Source organism: Vicia villosa, linkage group LG3 (assembly GCF_029867415.1).
Source record: "Vicia villosa cultivar HV-30 ecotype Madison, WI linkage group LG3, Vvil1.0, whole genome shotgun sequence".
Classification (NCBI taxonomy): domain Eukaryota; kingdom Viridiplantae; phylum Streptophyta; class Magnoliopsida; order Fabales; family Fabaceae; genus Vicia; species Vicia villosa.
The window spans coordinates 28,496,811-28,523,852 of NC_081182.1; the positions used below are offsets into that span (position 1 = coordinate 28,496,811).

Sequence of the window (27,042 nt, forward strand, 5' to 3'; positions counted from 1 at the left end):
GCAGCTCCAACATCCACATGGAGTTTTGTCACCAAAGACACTTAAGGTTCATGCTGCTTGTATTTCACTTTGCGGTACATAAGATTTTGGTAGAGTGATTGTGGCATAGTGAAGGTGTGAAACAAAGTGGAGGTATAATAATTACACAAATATGAGATGATGATTATGAACTATTGTTGAGATATTATGTGTTGAATGGTTGCTTACACACCATGTTGTGGGAAAAATCAACTAAGCTCATTTGTATGTTGTTTTCTGAAAATAATAGAAAAAGAAATTGATAAAGTAGAAGTATGCTTTAGAGAAAGAATTGATTTCAATTTGACTATATCTAAACAAAAATTTTGTGTGATAAAGTATATGAATTAATGAAAAGTGAGAATTGATTTCAATTTGACTATATCTAAACAAAAAATTTGTGTGATAAAGTATATGAATTAATGAAAAGTGAAAACGCAGGAAATGAGGAGTGTTGATAATATGCATTCTTTTAAGGAAAATTAATTTAGTAAAATATATGAATGGTCATTTTCAAAGCAAGGACATTAATTACTCTGTCAAAATTAAGAGAATTAATTATTACTATATACAATCAACCTGACTCAAGCAGAAGCTTTTGTGAGTCTCGAGGCCTTTTCTTTTAAAATTACTATTGAATTTGAAAATAAATTCTAATGAGTTGTCAAAAAAATAGTAAAAGCACTCTCAGTTTTGGACGTATACCGGTTCCATTTTTATCATCCGTTCCATTTTTTTTATTCGTCGGTTCAACCGGTTTGGGTTGCATTCAGCTTTTTTCCCACCCCTAACTATTTGTATCATACAAGCTATTGTTTAAAACTACCCTATTTAGTTTCATTAGGGTGGGTTGATTTAGACTATAGATTCAATTTCATATTCGGGACCCGCTACAATACATTGCTTAAATTATAATTTAATTTCAATGTTGGTTTAATTTAAAATTTAAGTTTTATAAATTAGATATGAAAATAAAATTTTGTATTACTATATTTTGTAGAAAAATATAATTATATGTTATGGTAGTTATAGGTCCTTCTTTTCTCTTTTATTTTTCTAATCTTTTCGGTATAAAAAATACCGCAAGTGGAAACTGTTTCAACCTTTTTGATAGCACAAAAAATACATCACTTTTTCGACTAATGCATCTAAAACTAATTATAATATATACTGCTAAAGATAATTTCATCACCAATCCAATAAGTAATTTTAAAATTTCTCAAAAACTTGATTCCATCTAAAATGGATTTATATTCTTTCGAACTCCATCTCTACGAGTCAAATATATGATACATTAAAAAAATTTATTGTTATTATATTTTAGTGGCTCACTTTATAAGTATATTTATTATTATCACGGGTCATTATCACCACAATACGTTTTTTATTTAATCAACAAACTATTTGTAAGTAGTTAATGTTATTAAACATATTAGATTTATTGTGTTGTTGATTTGTTACATATTTATTAGTGGTTTTATAATACTAATTATATATCACAAGCAACCAAATCTTTTCAAAAGTAATAAGATATGAATGAACTCATCCGTATTGATCTATCTAAATTTTTTTGTGGATCATTATTTTAACTTAGAACCTAATTTTCATACTATTAATATCTTATTAGTAAAACTTTTTTTTAAATGGTTAATTTCTATTTTATACATGCAATTTGATCAATCTTCTTTACTTCACATTTTTCGTATCGTTCAAAAAAATACTACACCACAAATAATGCATTCGGGCGACAGCACGGGTCTCTGACTAGTATATATATATATATATATATATATATATATATATATATATATATATATATATATATATATATATATATATATATATATATATATATATATATATATATATATATATATATATATATATATATATACATTACATTGTTTACATAAAATATTTAAAAAATTCAGATTCATCATCATCGCTACAAATCCAAATTTTGTTGCATATATTTTTTCAAAGGTTGAACAACCTTCTTTGTTTAACTTGGAAGTAAGAATGATTTTCTACACTTGCAATCTATCATAGGAAACTTTTCCAATACACTTTAATAGATAGTTATTCCAAAAATACAACATCAAATATACCATTATGTGAGATAGATTGCAAGGGTAGAAAAAATGTTTTGTTCAAGGGTAGAAGAACATTGAAGATTTTTTCTGTCTTGCAATCCATCCCAAAGAATGACGCATACTAGTTTGGGGCGGAAACATATAAGTTAGGATTAGGGTAAAATATGCTTAGCGAGTGATTTATAGTAAAATGTGATTATGTTATCCCTCGGTTTTTAAGGAAACCAAATGGTTAGATGACTTAGTATTCACTTAAACAAATAAAAATATAAACATCCTTAAGTGGGATTCGAAGCGTGTCCTATTTTGTTTTACCCCTCATTTTTTATAAAAAATCGATGGAATATGTTGTTTTTATTTTTATAAAAAAAAAACATGGCGCGCCTTGGCATAATACCTCGTTTTTTCTAGATGAGGTGAAAGCTTTGTTATAAAAAGCGTTATTTGTTGTAGTGTAGGGCCAAAACTACTGGTTAAGTCCGTGTACGACAACTTCACTACCTTAACTCCTACATGCTTAACATGAAATTAAAATGATCCATATGAATCAGGAAGGGATACATCATAATCCCGAGGTAAGTGACAAATAAATTGGACAAAAGGAATTAAGGACAATTGGAATATATTCACTCCAATTGCCGCTTGCAACAACACTTACAGGTATGCCAACTATAACTTAACGGTATGCTTAAAAATGTTAGCCTGGTGGGCGGGAGATTTTAGGTCTCTTGTAGGATTATCAGTCGTGCTTAAAGTATCGCTTAGTTTGCAGAAAAAAGAACACCACCTACTGATAAGGTAAGTAATTTAGGTTCTGGAGTTATATCATATGATCCATATGCAACTAGGACTAAACTTGTCCAATCATCTTCCCCAGGCATTACCAAAGTGACTCGAGTGTCATAACTATGTTTCAATCATAAAACACTAGTTTCAAGGTCCTTAACACCATTTGAATTAATTCCAAAACTTTGTAATCCTATCGTGATATTTAAAGTGAAGTTTCTTGTATAGAAGAATCACGCTCAAGCTGCCATTTCTCATATTCTATGATTTATTAGACACTTAATCACCTTCAAGACTTCCATAGAATTATTGATTACTATTCTCGCTACACATGGATAATTTTGTTATCTCAAGAAAGATATGTTTGATGCCTTTCAGAAATTAGCCAAGGTTCTCCAGAACGAGAAAAGACTAAACATTGCATTGATATGTAGCGATTATGGTGGCGAATTTCAAAATGTGAATTTCGAGAACTATTGTAATGAGAATGGAATTGAGCATACTTTTTCTGCTCCACGAACTCCCCAATAAAATGGGTTAGCGGAAAAGAAAAATAGATCTATTGAAGAGCTAGCGAGGATGATGCTTCATGAGCCTAACCTTAATATGTAATGAATCGTGTCTTAATATGACCAATTCTAAAGCCAATGCTCTATGAGTTACACAATAAAAGAAAACCTAATATTTCTCACCTCCATGGGTTCAGATGCAAATGTTTTGTTTTTAATATCAAAGGATAAACTTGGACAGTATGACACTAAAGCTAATGAAGATCAATTTTTAGGATATTCCACTTCTCGTAAAGCTTTTAGAATTTTCAATAAAAAACTTTGTCTATTGAAAAATTGGTTCATGTTACCTTTGATGAATCTAACCCCAAAACAAAATATGTATATATAGTTGACTGCACATTATTGGAATTACATAAGTCTGATGCCCTACACCAGCACCGTAATATGGAATCTGTTAATGGATTAATTAGTTGAAAATCTACACATTCAACATAATCCTGAAATAAAACTCGACACAAGATCTTAGACGATCTCATCGATAAAACATCAATTTTTCATTTATTTATTTAAATAAAACTACAATGTTTGCAATATAACAAGGAAATACATAAATTTTACAATATACAATTATAAGTATAATTACAAGTGACAGTTTCTTACTTAAATCATTCAAAGGAAGATGTAACATCCAACAAGAATAAATGAAAAACCTCAAGTTTTCCCTAACATACGACCTTCGTACAATGGACAAGGCAAAGAGTAAAAGATGAGGAAAAATATTCCATTAATTTACTCGTAATTACTTTCAAAAAGGAAAGACTAGGGCAGTGAAACAATTGATGGAAAATTCTACCATTAAAGAGAAAAATCCCAAAATTTATTAATAAGAAATCAATCACGCAACATCTCATTTGGCCAAAGAATTTTTTTTTAAGTTCTCCATCATCTAGATCGTCCAAATTTCTCTACAATATATAATTGACTTTCATCCTTGACAATAGTTTGCATTTTAGTATACCTTAACTAAGTAGAATCCTAAAATAAACTTTGCTCATCTACTTGGGTCAAGATAGTAAACCTTAGAATTACCTTAAATAAAACATCGCTTCTTGGTAAGAAAGAATCGCAACACTTAGTTGGAGAAAAGCACAAGGAGGTACGCCAATTATTGAGGTTGTGGTAGTGGAAGTACCAATTTTAGAACAAGCAACGATGGTCACACGAACTTATTGAAAAAGACTCAGAAACAATTTTAAGTCATTTAGACTAACTTCCTATTGAACTAATTAAGAGACTAAGAAACAATGGTTCTATGTTTTATGCTTTTGTTTGTTTCTTTTGTCTATTTTCAGGTTCAAATCAGCATTTCGAATGATAAAAGGGCAAGTTGGAGAAATACGAAGAAAAGCACGAAGGCCAAAATTTCCTAGTAGAAATACCAGACCCCTGTTTCAGGTGCCCGTAACAGGCCCCAAACTTGGTCCCTTTCTTAATTACGCACCTGGTGCAATTACCCACGCTCTATTACGGGTGCTTGTAATGCACGTTACAGCCCGTAACAGGCAGTCACACTATTGTTTGATTGTTTCCTCTTTCGGTTCGATTTGGTGCTGTTTTGGGACCTGTGCAATTTCTTGATTCAGAATATGTGATTCTTGATGAGCATTAAAAGAGACGTTAATTAGATTTAAATGGACTTATTTTCTCCTTGATAAGCATTGAAAGAGATTTTGATGGGCATAAAATGTAATTCCGCATTTAGAAACAAACCCCTTTTATGGGCATTGAATAGGATTGATTTGTTCCGCATTTAGAATTGCCTATAAAAACTCATGGCTTGTATGAGTTTAGGCATACTGTTTTTATCGTATTTTATTTTCAAGCTCTATAACTCAAGTCTATATTGGAGCATTGGATCAAGCTTTTATTAATTCAGGTTTTATCATTTCTTTACTATTTTTTTCATGTTTTCTTTTATTAAAATTGTTATGTTTATGTTATTCCTCACCATGAGTGAGTAGTCCTCTAGGGGCTAAGGGTCATGAGAACAAATCCAAGGCTATTTGTATGATCGGTTTGAATATGATACGAGAATTAACACATGTTTATACTTAAAACTTGAGTTTTATTTTATTCAACCCTTGTTACGAAAGTAAAAGAGTTCTCAGATATTAATCGCGATCTCAAATAGAGACGATAGAGTTTGATGACGCGAAAGTGCTTAAACAAAGTTGGGAAACGTCCAATCTTAATAGCTATACTAAAATAATGATCACTGACCAACGCTTCTGCGCGAGCGAAAGCCGACGAGCGTTCGTCAGAGATAGGACAATGTGCTGGTGAAAGCAGGCACTGCCCACAATAATCTATATTCTATAATTCGCATAGAAATTTTCGTATTAAAACTAAACTGATCATACGGAGATCCTTGCGTAAGTAATTGTGACCCTAAGTGCTATTTGTCTCTTTATAATTTCAACTAAGCTATTTTTCAAAAGAGCTTCTCTAAATAAGCTATTTTGACTTAAGTGCTTTTTCACTTAAGTTTGTTTATTTCCAACTATTCGATTCCTCTAGATATACATCGATAGAACCGAGTTCGATACTCAACCATTGGTCCTTGTGATTCGATAATATTTTACCACTTTGTATAGCCGTACACTTGCGACGTGTCATTTCACACCTCAAACACACATAAAACTATTTTGTATTAAGACTAGAAATAGTTTTATTGCAGAAGAAGAAACAAACAAGTAAAAAAATATGAAAATTAAGGAAGAGGGCTTGAAAACGAAGAAGGCGATCATAACATATTAGAATGACAATAGAGAGAGCAACATATGTGGCAGACAGCAAGAGCAGCAGTTCAGTGAAAGCAAGTTTTTGACTTATGGTTAGAGGGAATAGGCTGGACCGAGCTAGGCTTTGCCAAGCCTGAGCCTGGCCTGCTAAAAATTACAAAGCCTAAGTCTGACCTATGGCTTATCACATGCTTATTTTTAGGCCCGAATCTGGCCTTTTCGAAGGCCCGTTTGGCCTATTAGCCTACATAAAAGCCTATTTGATTTGAATATTTATAAATAAGCAATCCAACTAATGTTTAAATAGACTAACAAATTAAAATATCAATGAGCCTAAATGCTTATTTGCATTTACTTATTAAATAGGCCGGTCTGAGACTAACAAATTAAAATATCAATGTTTGCTATTTGCTTAATAGAACTTATGAAAACAACTAATGACATTGTTCATAAGCTTTTTTCAGCATATATTTATATGTTCTTCAAGATAACTAAGATTTATTTTTCGTATTTTATTTCAAAGTACAAATAAAATATAATATTAATAATAATAATAAATTTATTCTTATTTATTTAAATAGGCCGGCCTGATAGGCTTAAAAGGCTTTTTTTATGGCATGTGGCCTAGCCTTTTTAACTAAATAGGCTCTTACAAAAGCCTAGGCTTTTCTATTTAAAAAAATTCTAGCCTGGCCTAAGCCTGTGTAGGTTAAGTCGTAGGCCCTTGTTAGTCGGCCTGACCTATTCCTACCCCTACTTATGGTTTATAATTTTTAAGTTTTGGAGTTGGGTTCTAGATGCATGTTTTGTTGAAAGGAAGAAAGATGGAGAATGGTTGGACCGATACACAAATTGGCCTAATGATGAGTGGAATAAAAGATTTAGAGTGTAATTATATCCATTGGTTTAATTCATTTGTTTGACGGTTCCTAAAAACTAATATCGAGAACCGAACCATATCGGTTTTCATTGGTTCAGTTTGGTTTTAAAATCGAACCAGAAGTAATTAATTTTTTTCAATTTGGTTTGTTTTGAATTGTCGATTTACTTGAATTTTTATATTCCGCTTACACTCCTACGCATAATTATACATTCAACAGCCCGGGAACCTAAGTTGTGGCGGAGCCAGGATCCTAAGGCAGTGGGTGCAAATTAAAAAGCAAATTATTTTTAATAAAAATTATATGTGTGTGAAGATAAAAAAATTTAATCATAAAAATAAAAAAATTAAATAATTCCTTATATATTTTTAATAAAATTATACAATTTACATGATTCTCGATTATATTTAATTAAAAATTATATTAAATATTGAAAATAGTTAATATATAAATATATAATTATGAAATTAATGACTCTACGTGGCCCTTTTGAATAGTGGCAAAATGCTCTGTTTTTTTAATAACAATCAAAGTTCCAATCTCATTCTAAAGTAAATTTTGTTAATGATATTTTAAATAGTTAGCTTGTTGTTAGTGTTCTTGTTATGGACGCGTTAAGTTATGAGAGAAAAAATATCTACGGCAGGTTACTTCTTAGTGGGTGCGTTAAATTTTGAGAGAGAAGAGGTGCAATGCTTAAAGTTTAGGGAGTGTAAAAACGAGTAAACATGAATTATTGGTAGAAATTTTAAGTTTCAGGGGGTGCATTTGCACACTTTGGCTACAATGTGGCTTCGCCCCTGAACCTAAGCAATGTGGAACCTCAAATAAACTCCAACAACACAAATACCAATTTTAACACTCATCCTCGCGTCTAGCGCGAGTCTAGGTTAAATGTCCACATTGTAGTCCCTAACCCGACTCTAATACTATGTTAAATATACTTGGATACCCCACCACTGATGAATACGACCACTTGATCAGAACTGGGTGAGGTTTACTGGGTGAGGTTGCCCACACATATTTATATGTTCAACCGTCCGAAAACATAAGCAATGTGAGACTTCAAACAAACTCCAACAACACAAATACCAACCTCAACATACACCCTCACATCTAATGTGGGTCTGGGTCAAATGCCCACATTGAAGTCCTTACTTCAACACACACGTTTGGATCAACCTCAAAAGCTAGCTCTAAAGGTGAGGTTGACCTCACATATTTATACATTCAACAACCCATAAAACTAAGCAATGTGGGATTTCAAAAAAACTCCAACAACATAAATACCAACTTCAACAATGGCCTAAGAGGTCTAATCCAAAATATGATTGGATTGAACACCAATGAAGGATATGTTTAGAGGAACAAACATACCCAATAACATACTTAAACTCAATATGAAGACTTCTCAATGTGGACACACCAAGTATAAAGAGTGATGTGGCATGAGAGCTGTCATCGAAAAACCAAAGTACACAAATAGATATAAATTTTGGAAGCATCAAATGTGCTTATACCATTTTTTATATTAAGGAAATCATTTAAACATAATATGTGTCACCACCTATCTCAGACTTTAGTTACATTGACATGTAGCACTTATCAAGATATGCACTCATCGAAGGTGATTTTAACTGTTGTTCATATATAGGTGCGACTCCATCTCACTCCAAGATACAATTCAATACACACTCGCTAGTTCCTTCATTCTAACTTCACTTGCGATGATGTTGGAGTACAACATTGTAAATACACTACCTCTTCACCAGCTTCCACCACCGTGTACAAGGGCCTTCTATGGTGGACATCACCAACCAATCACCAATTTCTTATTCCGCTTCAGAATAGTTTTAAAAAATTAAATCTAAAATTTTATTTAAAGAGTTTTGTATGAATTTGAATATAAACTCACCTAATTGTGAGACTCACACACCCCCTTGTGAAGGCAAAACACATCTTTAATAGAAATGTTAATAAGGGAATGGCAGCGGCGGCAGTAGTGGGTGAAGACATTATAATTTTGTCCCCACAAAAAAGCCAATTTCGATTTCAAACTATCCATATACTAATAGATATAAAGGTATAAACACTCTAGGGTCTATAGGGTTCCTATAAGTTGTTTATATGTCCATATCCTATGTAGTATGTACATTTATGTCTTTCAATAACAACCGATTCAAAAACTAAAAATATCCGATTCAAATCTCACTCTCACATCACAGCTATTATTATATTTCTTTAACAAGAAATGAAACTGTATACAGTATACATTCAAATGTACTGTAAAAAAAAAGTATTCTAATGTCATTCTCATAATCAATAAATGACACCAACCAAACCAAAGGAATCATCAAAATCATATCCCATTTTGAACCCTTTGAAACACGTTTGATGTTTCAAATTCTCAATTCGAAAAAGAAAGAAAGCAACGCATCATTTAAGTTTATGGTATGAAATATTACATCAACATAAATTAAGTTTGTTCTTGTATGGTTGGTGGCACAATATCATTCACACAATTTCATCTTTCATCATACATTCCAATATCGCATCAGCAATCTCAATACTAATATCTTTCATCTCTGTCTTAAACTCACTCCACTCATTAATTGAATCCAAGTAATCCAGATTCAACAAATTAGTAATATTTGTCTCATAATTTCCACCACTTTCCTTTCTTCTTTTCCATATTATCTTCCCCAGCTTTTCAGCTCCCATGAATTTCTTACAATCTTTTTTCTTCATATTTTTGGTGAATTCTTTCACACAATCAAATAATAGCTTCTTTGTCTTGTGCAACACCCTTTTATGCTCAAGAATCTGTCGCAGTTGTTTCGTATAGTTCTTCTGATCTCTCTTTGCTGTTTGAATGAGTGAACTAAATATAGCAGCTGATAATAGAGATTCCTCACTGATTTTCTTAGGCACAACCACCCCGCAAACACAAACATCCTTGTTCAATGTTTCATGTGTCACGCACACTGATACATAATCAGAAATTATTATTAATAAAAAACAGTTACATGTACTTAACACAATATACATATATAAAAAATTTTAGACATGCACTGAATTTGACCAAAATCAATATAACACGTTGATCATAAAATAATTGGAACTGTGTAACAGAATTATTCATAAAAAGTTGGAACAGTAACAGAAATAAAGTAACTTTACCTTTTATACATTTCTGGTGGCACTTTCTGTTGTCGGTACCTTGCTGGCTTAATTTGTTCATAAGGGTAACATAATTAATTAACATGTCTTTTTACTAGATATTCAAATTCAAAGATTTATGTGTATCAGAATTTGACTTCAATTCATACCTTTGGATTCCTGTGTTGCAGACACTGTCTGAAGAAAACAGAGGATTATGATATTTGTGAGACGAAAACGAGGTTCTGTCTTCTTCATCATCAATATCTGAGCATGAATGGAACACGGTGGAGCTGCTAGCAGTTGAGAAACGATCTGTTTCGGAAGCTGTTTGTGTTTGATCAGCGTTGTTAGCTTCGCGAGTGATACCAACGTTGGGATGTTTGTTTGTAGTATAGGATTTCTTGATTGCTGCTGGAAGCTTCTTTTTGTGTACACATGTTAAAATTTTACAAAACGGAAAGAGAGGTTTTCTCTTTTTGTTTAGGAAGCAAGAGCTTGAAGGTTTTTGGAAATTGTTGGGTGAAGTTGAAGTCAATGTTTTTGAGGAATTTGATCTTTCTAGTAAGTAAAGTTCTAAGATGAAAGGTTCTTGTTGTTCATTTAGAAATTCTGAAAGTTTTTTCTGTGGTTTGGGTGATGGTGAAGCCATAGAATTAGGAGGGATGAATTGAAAAGGAAGGATTCAAAAAATGAATGAGAATATAAGGATGTAGAAGTTAATTGTAAGCGTGATAAGTTGCAGAGCAATAAATTTGGATATCTGACAGATTGGGACACTGCAAACAATAACAGAGAGATATAAGGAATTACTGATCCACTCTTTACCTTCTCTTATGTCCTCTTCAGTCTTTACTATGTAAAAAATAATAATAAACTATGTATCACCGACACCTATAAAAAAAGCGTGTTTGTGTTAGACACTTGTACTGACACTTATAATTATATTTAATTTATTTATTTTTAAAAATAATATTACTAGTGTCGTCGTGTTAGTGTTAAATTTGTAGTGTCCGTCCTTCGTAGCAATATGTATGTTTTATACTAACATCGTAACTGATATAAGGTTAGTAGTAGAAACGGTATATACTAGTAGAAATAGATCCAGATCCATTGTAAACACTTATCAATGAATGCAATATTTAAGGAAGATGAACTTCCATAGAATCTAATATTTATTTATGTGATTACTAATAACCAATATGATGATACAGAATGTGTTGCTCAACCTACACTTTACATTTGATACACAAGTAATTTCAACTTTCAAAATAGCTTACTTTTTGCTCGGCAGTTTACGGTCATTCCTTACTAAATAGACATGTTTACTAAATTTCATTAAACTGATTATTTTTAACCACGTTGATTTTCGACCCAATTATTAAAAGATTGATATAATATATTGAGACTGAGCATAGAGTTGCATTGACATAAATAATTTGAGATGAGAATATTGATTGAATAAAATACTAATATCTTCTCAATCAATAGTATTAAAAAGTAAGTTAGTATCTTTACCTATGAAAATACAATAGGGAAGATGAACCCTTTTACGTGATAGAGTACAAAAGAGTTACTTATGCTAAATTGTATAATTTGTGAATAATCTTCCAACTCTCATGATTAGGATATGTGTAGGGTTAGCTTTTGGGTCAAGTTAATGGGCGAGGAATTGCTTCCATCCCAATTATTTTGCCATAACACATAGATATGGAGGTAAGTTCTCCCCAATAATAAGAGTCATAAAACTAACTCTCCACGTTCATAGGAACAAACTGTTATTTCCTTGAGAGTGAACAACACCAGCCCTTTCTAGAACACTTGATTTGACATGTTTTTCTTAATTATCCTTTGATGGACATGCAGGTGGTTGGGCGACTCACCCCATGGGTGCGATTGGTTGGAGCGGGCGGTCCATGACCCACCTTGAAATTCAATAACCCACCCCATCTAGAGCCCAATTAAAGTTATTCTAGTTCATAACCCCTCAAATACGAGACTTAGGAAGGGCGAAGTGGTTTATGTCTACGAGATGATGATCACTTTCTAGAAAATGGGTCCCTTAGATGAAGCTCAGAGAGTGAGTCCCATGACTGTTGTTTGGGGAGAGTCCCTCAATTGTTGCTTATAGTCCCTCAAGCGTTGCTTGTGGAGTGTCCTTCAAGTGTTATTTAGGGTGATTCTCTCAAGAGATGTTATGGGAAATACCTTAAGCATTGCTTAGGGGAGACACATGCAACATTTAATGCTTAGGCATGATGATTGTTGTCTCTGAAAGACCGAATCATTCTAGGTCGTTGATCATATGTATGCGTCTAATTTGGTCTTCAAGTGTCTTGCCACATATGAGCAGACAGAGTCCTATAATTTGACAATGATGCCTATCATGTCCTACTATTTTTGGCTTTATAAATAGAGGAATAAGAACTATTTTCCTCATTCTTGCATATGCACTTCCTTGAGTAATTCTTCTCTTTCTAATCCCTCATTGTCGATGTTCAGTTCTTCTATTCACAACCATTAACCCCCTAATTAAGTATTGAACCTCTTCCTTTTACTTGTACTTTCTCTTTTTTAATTATTATGTGGATGGAGATTATCAGAAAATTAGATGAGAATGGGAATGCGATAGTGCCCTCCACTCATGAGGAGCACATAGATATTTGGGACATTCGATCATGACCTTGTAGAAATAGGCATGTTTGACCGTGACAATAGCCATACAAACTCTAATAGTGATAGTGACACCATTTTCCCTATTATTTCCAAGGACATGAAAACTCATTGATGGCGACCAATTCCTCAAAAAATTTGGGGGTTGAAGACTTCAAAACTATGTACACCACTAGAGAGAAGGTGGATTCCTTTTGAATAATCATAAAATTAGCTGGCACGGGCAATGAGAGAGATGTCATCTTAAAATCCTTCTTTGAAGAGAAACGGGTTAACATGTTTGCCTTTACTGGTTTGTCAATAAAGTTTTTCTACATGCACCTCTATGTCGTTCATGACTCAGAGGCGTTGATTCCTTTACACAATTTTTTAATATGAGGACCTTATGACCATAAGTTTTCCCCCTTTCTCAGATAATGCCCAACATATGGGCTTTTATAAAGGAATTTGAGATAATTTGTCGTGAACTAGAAATTACACCCACTATAGGCTTTTTCTTTTGTTTCTATGGCCTGTCGCGGCGGAAAAATTGAGATTAAGCTATTGATTAACTTAACTCAAAAGCAAGAGCCGCCACCAAACTTTATTGTTTCCATAGGAATGAGAAAAATACCGATAAAACCCAACAAAAGAGAAATATGGATATGGTGGTTGTTTTGTAAGGGGGAGATATTAGCACTCATCACATCTGTGGTACTCCACATGAACCTTTTGAAAATCTGTGTTTAGGCTAAAGCAGTATTGTTTGCAAAAAAGATTGGGGTGATGGGAAAATAAGTTTTTTTTATTTTTTGTGCTTGACAAGATGTTGCATCTTGTGACTATATACCCCTTCTGTGAAATAGGGAAGTCCGAGCATTTGTAGTTCGTGTAAAAAAATAATACACAAATGTTTGTTTGTTTTTAATGGAAAAGACATTTTGTCGCTTTCAAGTGGAAAACACATTTGCCATTCACAAGTATGAGGGAATGTGTATTTGCATCATCTTGATATGGAGAACTTCGTTTATACTGTCTCACAAGCATGTCTCAATATTCAAGTGGAAATTATCAATCACTTCAACCACATCTCTTAGGGATTTAGGATTAGCATCACTAAAAGAATTGGACTAATGCTTTACTTTGTGAAAAGGTTTTAAAAGAAAAGTGCACAAAGGAAAAAAAATAAAGTTTGATGATGTTTGTCTTTTTTAGGTTTTTGAAAGTATTTGAATATGCTTAAGTAACTTAGCATTTATGAAGAAAAAAGTTTGTCGTCACTTGACAATGTCAAGGTTTATTGAGAAAATAGTTGAAGTTTTAAAGAAGAAGATTTTGAAAAAGAGATAAGTTCTGAAAAATTGAAGAAAGAGGTAGGAGATGAAAATACTACCCTAAAGCATGAACTAAAAGGGCGCATTGTAAGGTAGTCCAAGAGAAATCCTTTGTGTGTGCAGGTGAACTAACCACAAGATGGAGTAAGCATTTGACATTGGTCAAATAAGCATTTTTTTCCCTTTGGATTAAGCCATTAGAGAAGCAACAAGCAAGCAAAGCATAAGATAAGATGAATCCTTAAGCAAACAGATGAATGCTAAGCATCAGATGAAGTTCCAAGATCACAAGTATTATTAGATGAATCCAAAGTTCACAAATGGATTCTCAAGTGTTAGATGAAGTTTTAAACATCAGATGAACCAAGTATCAGATGATGCAGTAGATCTCAAATGAAAACTTAGGATCTCAGATGAAAACTCCATGCAAAAGGAAAGAATACTAAGTCTAAGTCCAAAGTCCAAACTCCTCAAGCATAGGATAGTAACCAATAGTCCTCAAGAGCACATCAATTTTTTTTAGGTTTTTGCCTTTATTAATGTTTTTTTGTCCTTTGATGAAAATAAAAAAATAAAAGCCCAAGGGGCAAAAGGAAAAAGGCATGAAAGTAAAGAGCAAGATATAAAGTGCAAGAAATGTAAAATAATATGAATATAAAAGGCATAAAGTAAATGACATAAAATTAAAGTGCATAAAAGATAAATGTTAGAAGTTAGTAAAATTATTAGGTCATAATGAACATTAATGATTAATCAATTGATTCGATGGCTTGTTGATAACAAGTAGCTGCAAGAAAGAGAGCGAAGACTTCAAAGGTGATCTTAGCAAGGAATTCAAAATGTTTGATCTGGGCGACATTTCATATTTCCTTGGCATCGAATTCTACAAGAGCAGTAGAGGTTTGATGATGCATCAAAAAACATATGCAAGAGTAATTCTCAAGAGATTTGAGATGGAAGAATGCAACTCGACTTCGACACCTGCAGAACCAAGACTGCAATTGTCGAAAGATACAGATGAAGATGATATCGACCCAACCCAGTACAAAAGACTAATTGGGTCACTAAGATACCTTTGTCATATGAGGCCTGACTTAGCATACAATGTAGGTATGGTAAGTAGATTTATGCAGAAGCCAATGATATCACACCTAACAGCGGTGAAGAGGATATTGAAGTATCTAAAAGGAACGCTCAATTATGGCATTTTATTTCCTGCAGCTGATAAAGGAAAAGAATGCAAGTTATTAGGGTACACTAATTCAAGTTGGTGTAGTGATGCTGAAGATCGAAAATCCATAGCAGGATATATGTTTATGCTAGGTAGTGCACCAGTTGCTTGGAGTTCGACAAAGGAACTAATAATGGCATTATCTTCATGCGAAGCAGAATACATAGCTGTTTCCATTTGTGCATGTCAAGTAACATGGATGGTGAACTTGGTCGAAGAGATAACAAGTAAAGATCATGGAACAATTACCATGAAGATTGACAGCATGTCAGCTATCAACCTGACGAAGAACCCAATAGCACATGGTCGAAGCAAGCACATCAAAATGAGGTTTCATTATCTTCGAGAGCATGTAGCTAAAGGGAAGATAAACTTGGAACACTAGAGAACTGAGAATCAGATTGTAGATATCATGACAAAGGGAGTGCAAGTCGAAGTGTTCAAAAGACTAAGAGCTATGATGAACATAGATAGCTTAGACACAATGAATTATGTGGTGTGTTAAATCATAATTCCTTGTGTTGAAAAGATTTGATTTGATTTAGATTTAAATTAGATAGATTTGATTTAGTTCCAAAATAGGTATTTCGGGCTTTTATAGTTTTGGGCTTTTGGCTTTGAGAGCAAGCTAACCTAAATCTATAAATAGAGAGTAACTCCTATTTTGTAATAAAGTCAATTAAATTGTATTCACAGAATTTGCAGTTGCAAGTGAATAATAAAGTTTTCCACAGTTTATGGGCAGAGAGAAACTCTGCAGAAAATCATTGTCTTTCTTTCTTTCTTTTATATTATTCATCGTTATTGTGTGGTGATATCAATCTTGTTCATTAAGATTAGTAAAAATTCATCATAGATTTTAGTGGATTTCCAATAGACAGATAACTGAAACCTACATTTGTCCATATTTATCAAATTCTACATCACTCTAAAATTGAATAAAGTGGACATTTACGCTGAGGGATAGAGACAGAGCATGACTACATTTCTTATCTTAAGATTCCATTACGATATGTGATTAGTTAAAAATTACTTTTATATCTATATATATTTTCTTTGGAGTAAAACAACTCAAATAAAAAATCAAAAGATAGAGAATCACTCTATAAAATTTGGGAAGTTTCGCCAAGTGCATCATCTCAATAGTTGAAAGTAAGGTAGTTTTCCAAACTAAAATATCTTTACTTTGATCTTATCAATAATGAATTGTAGATGCATGACTTTTGGGTGCCCTTTAAAAAATAGAAACCCCAAAGAATATGAAGGGCATAATACCAATAGAAAAGTCCCACAAATTTTATGTTATTAGATCTATTTGATGGAGGAATATAGTCTACGTACAACATAGACTTAAAGAGATTTACTAGTTGACCGGATATATGACCACATATCTAGAACAAATTTTAAAGAGCTCTCATATTAGATATCCTTCCCGACGAAAAAGATTGCACAAATATAGTATTAACATTTAGGGGTGGCAAAAAGGGTTTTGGCGGGAGAGCGGACTTTGGCGAGCGGCGGGTTTTGGCGGGGCGAGTATGGCGGGCGGCGGGTTTTGGCGGGGCGGGCTTTGGCGAGCGGCGAGCCTAAAATCCCAACCCGCCATTTTTTTTCGGGTGTGCGGTCGGCCCAGCGAACCCCAACCCGTTTTGCCACCCCTAATTAACATCCCTAAAAGGAAGAAAATATTTTCCCTAAAAATCTATGATAAAGCATATTAACATCCCTAAAAGCAAGAAAATGCAATCAATGATATTTCTGCCCTTAATAAAACCTCTTTGTAGAGAAGAAATAATATTATGTAAAATTAGTGACAATTTATGTTATGTTTGGCGAGACACAATTTTTAGTTTATAGCTTATAATTTATAACTTATAAGCTCATATGACAATTTAGACTTATTTAGTAACGGTATTTTCATCAGAAGTTTATAGCTTATTTTACTAGCTTATAACTTATTTTTCAGACGCTATTTCAAATAGCGTTTTAACTTATAGCTTATAACTTGTCATTTTTTCTTCATTTTTATCCTTATTATTTTAACAAAAATGTGCTTTTATCCTTTATAATTTATTTTAATTTAAAATAAAATAATTATGTATTAAATATCTTTTATATGTTATTTTACATTTATAAGTTAGTTGAACTGTTAATTTTACCAAACGCTTCAATCAGCTTATCAATTATTAGTCTCAACCATCAACTATAAACTATAAACTATAGTCATCAATCATAAATTATAATCTATCAGCTACCTTATCAATGTCCGCTATTTTTACCAAATAGATTTTAATAACAACCTTGAAATTAAAATTATTCATAACTACAACTTAATAAACTTAATGAACTAACATATTATCATAATAGTCTTCATCTAATATATTCCATGTCAAATTACATAACCAAAAACATGTTTGGTAAACCTTCTATATCTCAGGAGAATGAATTGAGAAATTCTCCATCATGAATACTCCTTATTTTAGGGAAGTAATGTTATTACTTTGTATGTTTTTTGGGCTCCATGCATTAGAACGATCATTTCTCCTTCTCTTGGGTTTCCCCACCCAACTTTAATTAGTGGACACATTTTGCATAACCCCAAAAGATTTGTTTCTTTACTGCCTGACTCTTTTTGAACCAAAGATAAGAGATCAATTATATTGATATTTAAATCATCATAAGGGAATGTGTGATGCTTATTCTACGACATAACTAGAGCACTTGGTGTTTTAAATTATTGATACTGATTGAAAGGAGGACATAAAGATATTACTCACCCTTTTAGCACGTAGCATTGGTGAATGGTGAGTATATAAAATATTTTACTACAAAAATTCTAATACGTGCATAATTGGAGAGAGATGTTGTTCATAATAATGACATGGGTCTCGAGAACAACAATTGAAATGACGTTTTAGTTAAACAAAATACTCTTTCTCTCTCAAATTATAATGCATTTTAGACATTTCACATGAATTAAATAAATTTAATTAGTATAGATAAATGAAATAATATATAATTTTATAAAAATGTCCTTCAATATTATATTGAAAAGCAAAACTAAAATGGTATGAAGAAAATAATAATAAATGATAGAAGATATATTAGAAAATTTGTAAAATAACTTATAATTTGGGACAAATATTTTTTAAAAAGGACAAATATTTTTTCAAAAAGGAGCATTTGACAAATTTGTCGAGTGTCACTTCCTTATATATTCTACCAATTTCTTTCCATTCTATTTATACTAACTATGAATTATACTAACTATGAATTGTTAGAAGTTGTTATTGGTTTCACTGTTGGGAATTTTTCACGTGAAATAAGGAGTGCTTGGACCATTGAGAACATTAAATATCGGTCATTCAATAATCATTATTTGCAACTTTCCAATCTTATCTTAGGTTATGTTTGATTCCGGGCCAAAAATCAATCAATGCGCCCCAAATTCACTCATTTCTCACACTATAAAACCATAGCTTCACTTCTTTCACGTCATCTACCATTCTCATGACAAACCTTTGCCAAAATCCTCCATCATCCTCTCCACATCCGAAATTCCCTCAACCAATCCTAATCCGATGGAGAAAATAAGAAGACGTACCTAAAGTTTTTGCTTTTTTTACCGTGAAATTATATAATGGATTGGGGTTAAGGTTTCTGTGGGTTGAGGGTATTTTACTTGATGTTTTGATTGTTGAATCCTAGAGAAGAGAAAAAGGTAGAGAAACATAGGAAATGGGCGTGTGATGGATATAAAAGAGAAGATAGGTTTTACACGTTACAAACAGAGAGAGGATTTAATTTTTTTATAGGGTTTTTTTTAAGGGTAATATACAAAACCCTTGTAATTTAGGCGAAATATGCTTTTTCCTTGTAATTTTTTTTCGAACACCCCTTGAAATATAAAAATACTATGTCTTTTGCCCCCTAAGTGTAAAGTTTACCCTTGTAATATTTTTTTTGTTTGATTTTCGCTCCAGATTTGGTGAAAGTGTGATGTTAATCTTTTTTTTAATTGATTTGATTTAGCTTTTAATTGATTTTATTGGAATTAAAAAAATAGATTAATTGGATTAATGAGAGAAACAACGAGATTCCATCCGATTTTTTGGAGAGAGAAACGTTTTATTTTTTAATCAAATTTAATAAATGGACAATAATTATATTTAATTAATTCTTATGCAGTTTAATTGATTTAATTGGAGAGGTAAGGAAAGAATGTCATGTTTGGTTCCAAGAGAGAAGTTTTTTTCTTCTTTTGTATTGCATAAAGTTTTTTTTTTAATAGATAAGTGAGGATGGAAATTGAGAGACCTTTATGTAACATAGTTTTGTTTTTATTTTATTTTATTTTATTTATTTGTTATTCATTTAATTTGATTGCAAGACGAGTTCTTTGCCACTTGACACTCTTATTAACTTCCTTGAGCAGTATAAAAATTGCATTGAAATTATGTACCTTTTCTAATGCTCACTAATATTGCAAAGCACCAATTTTCCACCAAATGTACCCACTAACTTTTCTTATTCCAACCATCTACAAATAATATTTGTATTTTTTGTTTTGTTTTAGTGAATGGAATAATATATTTTTATATATAAATCAACTATTATTACATATCATTATTACATATTAATATTACTATTATTGCATATTATTATTTATAATAAAATATAGTTAAAAAATCAAATTTAAAGGGAAAAGATTTAAAAAATAACGTGGAGATTTTATGGTGCATCTCTAAAATGGTAACATTTATACTAAAAATTGATATAATATTTATTTTAACAAAAAATGTAAGATAATTATGATGTATAGAAATCACAACTTTCTAATGAAAAAACAAATGGATAATTATATATTTAATTTATTTTATTATGTGTTAAATATTTATAAGAAAGATGAATAAATGTAAATGTATAATATATGAATTTTATATTCATATGATATTTTTGTTAATGTAAATTCATACTATATGAATCTTATTTATCTTTGTAAAAAACAATTCTTAATTTTAAAACTTGAGTCAATAAATAAAAGTTATTTTTAATATTTGGAAAATTCTATCTCAAAAGTCAATATTTTCGGAAAATCAATGAATTATCATATTTTTTTTATTGAATCCTTTGAAATGAGAGAAAATATTTTTATTATGTATAAAAATCTATTGAATCCTTTTATCCTGTGTCTTGTACGGAGACGTTCCAAGGCTCTGAGTATATCCTTAATCATTATATATTTATTTTGAATTTCGTTATAGTCATACTGATCGGAATCAATCATACTAAATTTAAACCCGTGCCTCGCACGGGTATACACACTAGTTTATTTTATATTTTGAGGTAGACAAGGGTAAATGTGATTCAAAGGACCTGATCCAATTTTATATTTTCCATTTTTAGGGGTGCTCATGTGTTCTTGAAAAGTTACAACTTATCCTAGTATATGGATATGAGTTTTTGGATGCACTTTTTCACACACGCCTCAGATAAAATTGTTGAGAAAATATTATTTTATTAAAATTTAGTCTGAAGATGCATTTTTTGTATGCATAAAAAGTTAATCCGGATATGCATCTTTGTAACTTCTTTTAGTTTTTGGAGATGCATCTCCTGAATATGTTTCGTTAGTTCAAACCAAAAACAATAAAAAAAAACAATGGTCGTATAGAAAAAACAACATAAATTAACATCAAAATAAACATTACAGAGATAATTGCTAACATTAACATAAATTTAACATTACATGCCATTACAAACGAGTGGTTAAGGACGTTGCAACATTCTTATAATATCTTTGGCTAATTTTGGCTAATTCTTATAATATGCACATAACCTTTAAATCATAATTTGTCTTTAGTTAAAGCATGGATAACCGTGTCTTCCCTTCATTGTCAGTTGAAGGTGAACGGTAGTCGAGCTTGGCAACTTTCCTATTTTCCAGATATCGCAAGAGAGTGTTCAGTTTGGATTTCAGATCGATGAGAAGTATGTTCTCGGAGACCCTAAATTGAAGTGAGATATTTGCGCCATTGAAATACACAAATGTAAGATGGGGGTATGTATTCATTCTGGTTTTTATAAAAAAAATGGAATGAGATACAATATTTTTAGAAATGTGTCTTCCCTTCGTTGTCAGTCGAAGGTGAACGATAGTCGAGCTTGGCAACTTTCCAATTTTCTAGATATCGCAAGAGAGTGTTCAGTTTGGATTTCAGATCGATGATAAGTATGTCCTCAGAGACCCTAAATTGAAGTAAGATATTTGCGCTATTGAAATACACAAATGTAAGATGGGGATACAATATTTATAGAAATTGTAGATCACTTAGGATCTTACAAACTATCTTATCAGTATGATATATTTCGAGGATGCATCTCTATATATGCCATATTTTAAAAAAAAATAAGGGTTTTTAGGGAGATGCGCATCTGTCTAGTCCCCTATTTATTTTAATAATTAAAAGGTGTGTCCTAAGATGCATCTGCAAGCCCACCCAAACCATTATTCATACAGAACCAATGTATTAAGCAGTGCAAATTTAGAAACACAAATTGTTTTTCTTTCAATGTCGCTCAACTTGGTGAACTCTTTCATCCTTTCCAAGAAGTAATCTGGCCAAGTTTCAGCATCTAATGTGAAATGTGTCGTCCACTCAGGTGACGTGTTTGGTATAGGACATCCCAATTTCAAATATACCAGAACAAAATGTTGTGTTTTTGATAGCCAACCTATACATATGATACGTTCGGATAGAATTTGAGGTGGCTTACTCTGAAGTGGAAGAATATTTCCAAGAAACCATATCATGTTAAATTAATACACACTCTATCATAAGCACTTACTATAAGATGACATATTTCTGGGAAGCGTATCCATTTGTTAGACGGTGTCGGACCACTAGCACAAGAAACAAGGTAATTTTAATCCTCAGGGGACACATGTCTCACGGGATGTCCTAGCACCTAGTTTGACAAGTTAAACTAGAGCCATCAGAATTAATAGGTACACGATACTGGAGTAAAAAATAATAAATAACATAATCAATTGGTAACCCAGTTCGATGAAACCACACTTAAGTCTAGAGGGTTGAGTCGACAACCCAAGAAAGGAAATTCACTATTAGTAGCTTAGTACAATCAACCTTACAAATAACAACAAGCCTTGTGTTGTCCTATGCCTTTCCTGACACTACCCAATGAATTTCTATTTACAACATTCCCTTAAACATGAGAACCTATTCAGTTTCTTCTCTATCACACAACCCGTGATAAGGGATAACAATCACTAAACTCTAGTGATCAATTTTAATCACAACTATGAGTGATGTTGAATCTTACAACTATACTAGACAAACCTACTATGCCAAGTTATTGAAACATAGTGGTGTACATAAAACAAGGACACTTTTGAACCCTAAACTCTATAGATCTGTAATGAATGAATTGTGTCTACCAAACTAGGAAAGAGCTCCTTATATAGCATAATTCTTAAGGGGTTTTTTTCATGAATATTTGATTTGATTTTATCCATAATTGATGTAGATATTGTTGGATATTATTTATTCCTTAAATCTCTCCAATAAGATATGATTTGTTTCAATTTAAATTCAAATTTAAATCTCCATTTAAATTTGAATTAATCTTCATACAACTTTCAAACAAATCACCTAATCATATTGTTAAATAAATAGAAATAAAATCTTTAATAAATCTTCTGCATAATCTTTTCCAAAATGCAGCAATATGGCCTATTGAGAAAAGGCTTGAATGTCGTGCCACATGCCGAGTCATCGTGTTCAACATGTGTCCCTTATGTAGTTCCATACAACTTAAGCAAGCTAGATCATTCTTAAACACTTTGAACACTTCTCCATGTAGTTGTTATGCAAAATATAGCCAATTCAAAGGACCTATTCACAAAGAACTTCAACAAGGGAATTGAGAATTTCATCATAATTTTATTTTTTTCCCGTATGGTTTTATGTTTGATTCCCTATGCATCATCATCTCTTTTACAAGATGGCAGCGGACAAATTGTTGGTTCTCATCTCCTTTATAGATCAAACCTGACACAACTTGAAAACCATAGTTGTCGTTACTTTCAACATTTACAATCCGCTCAATGTATTTGAGAGAACATTGTGTGTGTGTGTGTGTCTTCTTCAGACATTCATCTAATCCCTTGACTAACACCTTGAGTTTTAGAGTGTTTGTGAGATAGCCTGTCGTTATTCATCATTTCATCCTTAGTCATTTTCCATTGCTGTGGACCTTCAACTCTAAAGATTGAGTGTTAAGGGAGACTAGTGGTACATTGGGGTATCTAATTTTTTGTGTGAAGTTTGTTGTTTGCAACAGGTGCGGGTATCATTTCTTGAATGCATTTAGGTCTTTATTTTTATCTATCCAAGAAAGGGTTTCATTATACTCCAAGGAAGACTTTGGCAAGATTAAGTATCAATTGTCTATAAGGCAAAGGTGGAAGTTATCCATCTTTTCTGAAGTTTGAGAAAGATTGCTCGCAGACACGGCTAGGAGTTATCCAATCAACGCTTAGCTAATGGAAATCAATTAGACAAGAAATTAGTGGGATCGAGTGGATTGCCACATACAAATACTTGGAGTAGATTATTGTGGATAGAAAAGTTATTGGATGAAGATCTATAGAGATCTTGTACTTTTTAACTAGTTTGAGTGTCTGCATCAACAGAGGAAATTATCATTTGATAGTTCGTTGTAACAAAAACGCTTGTATCAAACTTAAAAATGGAGTAGGAAAAGCGAGGACAAACTCTGAACAACTATATATCTCTGTATATCTTTTCTTCTTCCAATATCTCCTTTCATTTTTCTAGTATTCATTAATTTTACTATTGCATTAGTGCATTATTACAATGTTTGTATGCCATAATAGTTAGACTGTGTTTATAGAGATTTAATGTATAAGCGTAGGTCTTTAGTATATCGACCTTATTGAATTATCAAGAAGCCAATTATGTCTTGATAGAACATCTATGTAAGGAGTTTTTAAATAGATTTGTATAAAATGGCTTTGGTTGTTTTCTGATTGACCTGCAATAGAAGTAATCAAGTCCTTGGTAACATCATGAATTATTTCACTTAGTTTAATTTATTGAGATACTTCCAAGCTCTCTTGTTATTGTGTTTTAATTTCACGCTTCTTAAAATGTTTTTGAAATTGTCTTAAACGGAAATGGCCTATTTAACCTCCCATCTCTCTGTGTCCATATTCTCACCCAAAATGGATGACTCTAAAATATATCTCGAACGGTGACTTTATCCTCATAAACTTTATACCTAGAAACATATTGGTCATGTTCCAAAAGTTACAACAGTTGTTGTATTACATATCTTGGTCCTCTTACTGCCTTGTTTTTTCGAGCACACGCATTGTATATTTGCTTAAATTTAAAATATTTATAGGACTTTTCCGTTTCAAATATGTGAGTATGTTTTTTGACGCCCCCATGTTTAATGTCATGTCAGAAACAAGTTCCCTTTCTTCAAGAATAAGACAACATGAAAAGGGATGATCAACTAGCTTGTCAGTCAAGGCATGATTATGTATGTCATAAATCACATTAAATTTCCATGTGTCATTCTTCATAAGGTATCCGTGCAATTTAAATGGACACATGCATTTTCTCAATCCAGTGTCATCTCATTTCAACTTCCTCATTTGCAGTTTCTACGTGCCACTTCTTTCACATCTCATTGTTACAAATGCTTGTCTTCTATCCGGACCATTGTCATACCTTCCAATAACAATGCCAAACCCCAATTTATCGGCCTCCATCATACCCATTGTAGCATATGTTCACAAACAATAAACTCTTGTTTATCTGTAAATTATGCACGAGCATATAGCTCAACAACAATCAGTTGAGCACCCGGTTTAAATCATTATTCACTCCATCTTGTTTAACATCATGCTTCACTTTGACTGATTTAACATCCATACTCACAATAACTTTGAAAAAAATATTAGGGTGCACCATATCTAATACCACTAATAACGAAAAAACAACTTTAAAGTTGTTTATTTAGTTTACATCATTCTCCCTTAAAGTTTGATAACAGGTGAAAGGTGAAATAAAAAACATTGATATTTATGGTAAGTGATGGCATAAGAAAGAGTGAATACGAATGGATTGATTCCAAAAACAAGCATACTCATTTTATTGAAATTACTAATAAAAAAGTACAAGCTTAGAACAAATAAAACTTAGCAACAAAGAAATTACAAATGGAAATAAAAATTCTAATGATCTTAGGGATGATCTTCCTTGTTGATCCACTGACTTTAAGAGAGCTTCTTGATGTTCTTGCATTTGTCAAAGTAAAAGGAGATCGTTCATCTATGGGATCCCTCCTTAAAAATTCAACTACTTGTCATTGATAGGTCTTGAACTTGGTGTCTTTGATCAACAGTTATTGGCCTCTATTGAGTTCCTCCATAGCTTCTTGAGACTTGCTTTGAGTTTATTTATGAGTATCGGGAAATCTTCTAGATGGATGACAATTGAATAAGGGTAAATATGGAAAAAATATGAATTTTATGCAAGTGCGTGTATTCGGATTGATCAGTGCATTTTGATGCACATTCCTCTATGTTTATACTTGTGCATTTCCATACTTTACCTGGGTTATTTTTCTATTTTAATGTGTTTTTATAAATCAATTTATTTTTGCACTTATTTGATTTTCGCACTTTATTTTCAACATTAGCAGTCTGCACTAAAATTGTCATAACTGAATCTACGGGAGTCAGATCGACGCGTTCTAATAATCGCCGTAAAGCTAAGAGAAAGAGCTACAACTTTCTTGTTAGATTCAAAGGCAGAATCGGAGTGCATCATTTCCAGAATTTCGTTTGAAGTTTCAGCATTAGATATATTTTTGTTTTAGGTCATTTGTTGTGGGTCTGAGTTATGTTTTCGACCCGGTTTGGTTTTTTTTAGTGAAAACCTTATTTTATTTTATAAGGGCTGGAAGCCGCTAAAGTAGATTACTTTTCTATTCACGAATTTTATTTTCTTACGCTTGAAAGAACCATAATGGAGAACTAATCTATCCAAACGGATTTGATGTATTCAGGTTCCAAAACTTTGAGATTGTTATAACGGTAATCAGAATTCTATTCCTTTCAATAATATTATATGATTGTTGTTTGCTTAATTCGATTTCCATGTATTATTGTTGATTAAATTTGATTGATATATGTTCTTGACTTTTGATTGCAATTCAACTCTGCTTAACCGTTAAATTGCAATATCTATAACCGTATGCTTAATCCGGCAATAGGAATATATATCTTACGATATCGATCACGCTTGTTGAATGATATTGTGTTCAAATAGGATAGAGACTCCGCTTAGGAAACTGTAGTTGTAGCAATCGATTATAAGTAGAACCCGAGGCAGTGAATCTGTTTGCTTTATAACCGCTTAATTCATAATCTGCTTTTGATAATTAATTTTTTTTAATGTAAATCGATTCAGAACCACCCCCATTCGATTTAATTTGGTTAAAATTACAAGAATCCTTA

The 27,042-nt window shown here is 32.2% G+C and overlaps 2 protein-coding genes across 2 annotated transcripts; one reads left to right on the forward strand and one right to left on the reverse strand.

The window, feature by feature from the left end:
- Window positions 1–9,530: 9,530 nt before the first annotated feature.
- LOC131655267 (uncharacterized) lies at window positions 9,531–10,902 on the reverse strand. Its single transcript, XM_058925161.1, has 3 exons — window positions 10,421–10,902; window positions 10,272–10,318; window positions 9,531–10,075 (listed from the first exon to the last, which is right to left on the reverse strand). The coding sequence occupies exons 1-3, from the start codon at window positions 10,900–10,902 to the stop codon at window positions 9,606–9,608; spliced, it is 999 nt and encodes a 332-aa protein (XP_058781144.1). The 3' UTR covers window positions 9,531–9,605.
- A 4,446-nt stretch (window positions 10,903–15,348) lies between these two features.
- On the forward strand, window positions 15,349–15,852 carry LOC131657777 (secreted RxLR effector protein 161-like). The gene has a single exon (XM_058927138.1). The coding sequence runs from the start codon at window positions 15,349–15,351 to the stop codon at window positions 15,850–15,852; it is 504 nt and encodes a 167-aa protein (XP_058783121.1).
- The last annotated feature ends 11,190 nt before the right edge of the window (window positions 15,853–27,042 follow it).